This window comes from Opisthorchis viverrini, assembly GCF_000715545.1.
Source record: "Opisthorchis viverrini unplaced genomic scaffold opera_v5_337, whole genome shotgun sequence".
Taxonomy (NCBI): Eukaryota; Metazoa; Platyhelminthes; class Trematoda; order Opisthorchiida; family Opisthorchiidae; genus Opisthorchis; species Opisthorchis viverrini.
Window position 1 is genome coordinate 506,292 of NW_008751995.1, and position 7,288 is coordinate 513,579.

The 7,288-nt window shown below is 44.3% G+C and overlaps 1 protein-coding gene across 1 annotated transcript in view; it reads right to left on the reverse strand.

The window, feature by feature from the left end:
- T265_10145 (hypothetical protein) overlaps positions 1–7,288 on the reverse strand; it is a gene marked incomplete at both ends in the record, with an annotated part of 41,053 nt that overhangs the window by 9,626 nt on the left and 24,139 nt on the right. Inside the window, 3 exons of the mRNA XM_009176424.1 lie at positions 393–438; positions 487–550; positions 6,507–6,559. Of these exons, the coding sequence (XP_009174688.1) occupies positions 393–438; positions 487–550; positions 6,507–6,559 (163 nt within the window). The remainder of the gene's footprint in view (positions 1–392; positions 439–486; positions 551–6,506; positions 6,560–7,288) is intronic.

Sequence of the window (7,288 nt, forward strand, 5' to 3'; positions counted from 1 at the left end):
GCGCTCCCGTTACATCGCGACAATGAGTACACGAACAAAATTGACCAAACCTAGAGGCCACGTGAGGAATGCAAGACGGACAGTTGAGTTGAGCCATTCCGTTGCAAACGTCACATCACCAGGCGAGACGATATTGACTGCGTGTGTGTGTTGTACGTGTGCAAACTTGCTCACCTGAAGTGACCTTGGCAACTCAACTGTTCAGCTCAACCAAGTGACCAACAACCATGAACACCAATTGGGTTACTAACATCCTCCCTCAATGATTAGTATTAGTATTTCTACGTGGAGTATGAATCAGACAACTCTGAAAACCATTCAACACACTGTACGAGTAACAACAATAAGGAACTAGAGAAAGAAGACTTGGAATCCAAAAAAATGTGACCTACCAGGTGAACAAAAGAACCTTGTTGCGTGTGTTTGTCTGTAAAGGGGCTGAAAAACAAGATTGCGGGGTTGAGAGGGCCATAACGGAGGACTTACGGATCGAAATTTGGAGATACGGAGAAATCTCGGCAGTCGACAATACCCTCCAGTCGTTCAGTCACTGGGAAGAAAGAAACAGAAGGCTTAATGGTCACGGGTTTCGATAAAATGGAGAAAAGTGGATGGGGTTTATAGGCACAGCCCTTAGCACTAAATACAACGGGAATAAATTAAACACTTCCACATGCAATACGGTAACTTGAACCGGTTACCTACACATGGACTGAACACGGTGGAGAGAACGATTCAAGCTCAATACAATGAAGTATGAGTACTGGAGCTATATTGTGTCGCATGGTGCTGGACAACCCATCCGCGGTGGCACGCGCGATCCGCCCCTGTGCACGGTTGAAGAGGTCGCAGGATATGGTTGTTAATCGATGTTAGCGTGAGCCCTTGTCGCCCTTGCCCGAATGTCTGGAGGTGTAGGCACTACGGAATGACTGCCTTAGGCTAGCATTAAGTACCTTACCCATCCACTTTTATTCTCCTCATGATAAGACTTTCAAATAACTCATCGCTGTACGGCGGTGAAGCATCAATGTTTGAGCACTGATGTCATGGTGTCGACGAAGATGTCGATGACAACGATTCATCCATTCTCTGCATTATCGTCCATAAATCACATGTCATCTTCAACTATTCTGATGTGAAGTGATGCTGTATATACAGAAGAATAAGAGAAATTTAGGGATATCCAAATTTCTACTATCGGCTGTGTGTACCACGTTTCACCGTCACTTCGACTGCTACCAGACACAAGATACGCCCTTAGGTGAGTTTATAATAAACTTCATGGGGAAATTATACAAATGCACGGTGTTTACAAACGAGTAAGTGCACGTCAGACGCAAACATGGGGTATAAAATGGATAATCAGTGACAAGAATTGACTGCTGTGTCGCCGTGACATCCTTCACCAAATCCCGAGATGATTAGTATTATGTTAAATGAACTCGTATCACACAGCTCCGACGAGAGTGTAACCGGAAAAAAGCATCCAGGATAAAGAATCCACAGAAACCTTTAGCCTACCTAGTACGTCCACCCAAACTACAACGGCCCGCCGCCCTGATGTATGAGTGCTGTGTCATCTCACTATCTCGTGCAATGGTCTATGCTACAGTTGTTGCGAAATCAATCAGTTGGAAAACGCCTTGTACCGACAGAGAAGTAAAAAAATCCACCTATTTTTCCCAGACGTTTCCAAAAAGCAGTTGACTTCTTTTTACCTGAGCCCTGCATCCAGCAACTGTTATTCGGGGTGAGAATTGAAAAACCTGCTTCTAAAGCTACAAAAGAGATAGACTCTATCTTGCTAGTGTGAAACTTGTTACAATGCAGGTTTCATTGATTACTTAAATAATTTGCCCAATAAATCAGACGCCATCAACCAAAAAGGTAATTCTGTCTCGAACGATATTCAGCAGTTTTGAGAAACAAAGCTAACCGCTGTAACGATGTAGTCGATATTAAACGACTCCTACGTCACAGGCGACACTAAAGCGAACGACTTCTTTTCAACCGCCCGAAAGTAGGTGAGTATATCACACATATAGTTGGCCGTCAGTCAATATTGAGAATTTTATGTCACCTTTAGGCGGTTTGTTCGTATGTCTATTTACAGTTAAGCTTGGTCATCCGGAGATCTCAACCACGCATAGAGAATAGTAAGGTCACTAAATTTTGCTATGCTAGCCTAACGACAATTCCCATACATTCGAACCTATACGCATTTTTGCCCAAAAACCTTTTAGTCTTGCTGTCAACACGTAGGTGAGAACGTCATTAAGGTATATCGGGGCTGCCAAAGAACGTCGCATCAAAAGATGACCCAACAGGGATTCTATAAGGCGATTGTTTACTTTTGAGCTAACATGCACTCTGAAAATGCCGGAATTGGAAAGTCGATGGAATCCCTGGTAGCCACTAGCGTGCTGCTATCCCTCCGCAGAGAGTGGTTTCCACCGTAGATTCTCTTTACACACTGTAATCCAGTACGCTAGTTTAGCACTTTCAGGGGAATTTTACAATTTCTGTAGAGCATCGGACCATTCCCAATCGGTCCTGCATGGCATCCGACCACCGCCTAAAATGCTACAATTCCAGTCAATAGCGTCAGGTTTGGAACTCCAGAGCTTAGTATTGTCCGACGAACGAGTTAAAATTGCTCGTCCACACCCAACGATGAAGTATAAAGGGGAAGGCGAAACTACTGTGAGCGTCAATAATCCGTTGCTATGGCGGTAGCGCAACGTCAGACTGATAGGCAGTTTTCCCACGTTATAAAATCAGGGTGACCCATCCGAATAAGAAAGTGTACGAATTCCAAACGGTGGCCAATATTTCACTAGCAGGCCCGTTTGGACCTTCGTGTACATTCGTATGAGAATGGGAAGGCGTGACTGTGATGAGACCTGCGTTATACTGTTCCCAGGCCGGTCGATCCAATGAAAGACAGTGACGTCTCCAGCTCAAGAGAAAGTGCTACCCAGGTGAAAGCGAAGCCGGTAATTCTCTAGATTATCTACATTGCAAGAGACAGGACAAGGGAGTTTCCAAGGTGAGCGCAACTTGTTTTTCCTAATGGAATAGCTCGTGCTACGTGTCTAATTCCAGAAGAACGGAATCAGGTTGTCACGTAGTAGGCACGCCATTGGTCAAAACAATAATCATATTGGGTACCTTACATGCCAATCAACACAAGATAATGCGTGCCATATCACCTTTGATCGGTCGAAAGGGCTTCTGTTTTAAAAAGCTTTCACTTGTGATATCTCTTCGGTTTGTAGTTCACACGAAAACAAAAAAGAGTCATGCAAGCAGATGCTGCCCAAATCCAAAGAGGAGCAATAAGAAAGTAAAAGGCTCAAATGTCAGTGGCTCTGGGCCATCAACACTGAACTACCTGTTGCAATCAAAGTTAGCCTTACTTTGACACATTTTCTGCAAACACACCGCTGCTGAATAGAGGAGTGTTGTAATGCACGAGTGTATCAAGATTTCAGCAACACGAGTCCTGAGATTTTCTACCGATACAGATTACTCCACTGTGTTACATTCACTGAACTGTCGATTTTGGCTAGAAAGGAAGGCTTAGTGCCTAAGAGCCTAACAGAGTGCCTAGAAAAGACTAGTACAGTATCTTCGTGGACATAGAGATGTCTGAAGAGAGAACGGTCAGAAGAGAAGAGGTCTAGAAGAGGTCAAATAACACTCCGTTACCCGTAATGGCCACAAAGGGATGAAAAAGAGTACGTTTAGTGAAAAAAAGTAGGACCGTGTTAGAAGTTAAACTTTATTTTTAAACCAAAAAAGGTCTTATCAGAAGCCTTACGGAGAAAGATAAGTGTACTGATGTTGGTGGCTTGAGTTATACACAGCTTGAACAGTTGACGGCGTGCCTCATAACGTGTAAATTATGGCATACAGCCCCCCGGGGGGATCCATAATGAGGCAACTTCAGTTAAAAAAAACAACCCTGAACGACAACACCCGGTGAATTGAGACCATATTTTCGATCTACTCGACCTGGTGTTATTTGTAACACAATCTGAACGAATTCCCCCCCCCCCTTTTTTTGAAAATCCGGACTCTGCTGGAGAATTTCACTACATATTTCTATCAATCTTATTTCGGTTTGTCATTCGTCCCTCAGCAGGCAATCCTTAGCCGTGGAGATGTATGTCATCCCGCAAATGGCTGTCCAAGCAGTTACAAATTTCGTCGAAGCCAGAGCGTTAAAAGCTTGAAACTCGGGTTACATAAAGTTGACATCATCAGATTAACTTGTACCACAAAACATTGAAAGAGAAAAACCCTGTCCATATGGTGCATTGAATCACCGTGCTGCACCCCTCGCTTCGGGTTAGCAGTTCTGATGTAGTGGTACAAAACCTTCCGCAGACTGACAATAAATAAGCCCAGCTTACAAACAATGCCTCCGGTTGACAGTACAGATCAATCGGCATTAATTTGTGGTCTGTTGTATGCGAGTGTCAACTGGCTGGTGTAGGTGGTTTGGAACCAATGAAACTGAATCTTGGGAAATTATTAAAAATTATCTGGCTGTTCGGCATACCACTTAAAATCCGGCACAATAACAGCTTTGAAGAACTCTGGTCAATAATGGAAGTAATGTCACAGTTACTCAACAAAACCAGTGGGTCGTCACCGGCATCTCATCGTTCGCGTGTGGAATCTTTTTAGCTGAAGTGCAATCCGGAAAATCACATAATTAGTGTGTTTATGGATACACCCGTGTTGCACAAGTCTATACCCAACAGATTGCTGAGGAAGCTGATCACCGCATCGCTGTATTGTGTTCACTGAGTGATTGAATAGGAATCTTCAAGTTATTGGAACAGATGTGAATGACACGTCGATGCATTCAATTCTGGGTATGAAGTAAATATCGGCATCAGATTCAATATAATAGCGTGTGAATGGGAACGACAGGTCAAATTGCTCGACGGGTTTCTTCAATCGTACCATAAAGAAGAGATTTTTTGGATTTCGGACGAAAAATGAGTGCCGGAATCTTCGAACGACCTAGGGTAATAAGTGACAGGCTTTTCTTTCCAAGGTGTTGCATCTTGTGAAGATTCATACTTAATTGCTTACTGAGAACTTGATACGGTTAGCGCACAACTAAACGCGGCCTCAAGAATTTCTGCTCGAGAATTGTTTGGTGAAGCGAAGATCCAAAATACCTTGTTCACAAGGTAGCAATAGCTTGTCTGCTTAGGGCACATTTGGATACACAAACTAACACTTGAAGTAGCAAAGTTCCAGATGAAAAATGGAACATGCCGAAGGTCAACCTCAGACTGAATCAGCTTGAGTTTTGCAACAGACAGTTAGACGACCAGATCTTGTCTTGTAATTAATTTGTGTTGCACTACACAGTGACTTGTTGAAATCATCAGCAGTGCGCATCTCACCCGCAACCTTCCAGCAAGATCGCCCGACCAAGTGTGACTGATCGGCAATGTGATCAACTCGCATAAAGGCAGAAATAGAGCCAAACATCATTCAATGGACACGTGCTGACTGGCTTCTCGGATGGCACCTTCTTAAATGGAAGGTTTGAGTATATTGTGAATTCTTTCTGAAATACTTACTTGCTTGAAACTTCAAAATCGCTACACAAATAGCAGAGATTTTGCGAAATTCCAGGAGTGTCCGACTACGACATGCATCAAAACAGCTCGTTTATTCGAAGAAACGGCCATATTCAAGCAAAATGTGGCCTTGTAGAGGTAGAGATATGGACCCAACAGCGAAATCGTTGGTTCGGTTTGGGCTTTGTTGCCATTCAGTGTAAGTTCCCTCCGAAAGGTCTCAAAAGCACTCTTTTGTGCATAGTGAACGCAAGGAGGAACATCGTGCCTTATCTCTTCGACGTTAAAGACGGAAGGAAGGAAGGAAGCGTTCAGCTGTAGCATCCTTCCGGTGCCTAGCTGCTATGCCACCCGGAGGAAGCACGAGGGCTGGGATACTGCCAGGTTGCCCAAGCCTGGACAGGGGAGAAGTCGAGTGGCGGAGGTCGGATTGGAACCACGGACCTTCCGGTCAGTAAATTGTGCTCTAACCACTTCGGCCAGAAGCCAAGTTACCCATACAATCAAGAAAGAACAACGCAAATGTGAGCTAAGTATTCCAGGCTGGTCACAAACCGATAAAAATCTGTCGTTTGCTAAGACGTCCAGTAAGCCTTTTGCTGAACCGGAGCGTCTCGATTGTGACCCAAACACTTGTATCTCATCATGCCGAAGTTCCAAATAAGATGATCGCTTCTAGAGACAGATTAATCTTACCCCCAAAGTAAGAAGTTAGTCTAACAGTTACTGAGACCCCGTAAAGCGTAACCAGACCTGAATCGATCAAAAATGGTATTCGGTCAGAGTCACGTTATGAATGACAAATGTACTCTACTGCTTGGTTCACCTGTTCCACACTAGTCAAATGGTTCAGAGGTAACGGGCACATGTCGTGCAATAGGCGGAAGAACATACCTGTTTGCAGCTCCTTCGTCGCCGATCCCATTAATTCAAGTAGGGAATCGAAACTAAAATAGAATCAATGAACAGAAACAGAATATCGTTGTGTTGTAGGGAAGTATATAAAAAAACAAACACGAAGTACAACCTAGTCAGACAAACAAAAAGCCCTGAAAGTCCAAGGCAAGTTTATGGGGCCATATGCTGAGAACAATTGTGAAGATAAGAAGACCTGGCTGCAATTTACCGTTCTTCTCCCTATTTCCTACTCCTCAAATATCAGCGAATAGAAACTGCGGCAGCTGTAACCACTTCATCCAATACACTTCAGTGCCATCATCGTCATCAACATCATCACTAACAGCTCACCGGCCATATAACCTAGCGGTAAGGAAGACTTAATAACGAGTGGAAAGCTAATTAGCGTGAATAAGTCCCGTAATCTTGAGGAAGACGATGAAGAATAAGGTTATTACACTTTTGGACAGAATTTACCACATACGGACATCATGCCGAAGTAAGACGCCACCAGCGGGGTCGACCCGGCGCCCTTTGCAAACCTCACCGACATAAGCCGACAACCACACGCGAGTATTAGCTGAAAGGTCGGGCGCACCCTCCACTGGGGTCGATTGCGTGTAATGTCCTATAAAGTTGTGAGCCACACATAACCAGGATCACCTGGGTTCCAGCCGGGAAGGCGCGAACGTCTAACAACACTCAGTTTGACAGAAGCCGCTTTCATTTGATGCTGCAATGCCTCCCGCGATGCCCCCCCCTCCCGCCACAAACGACGC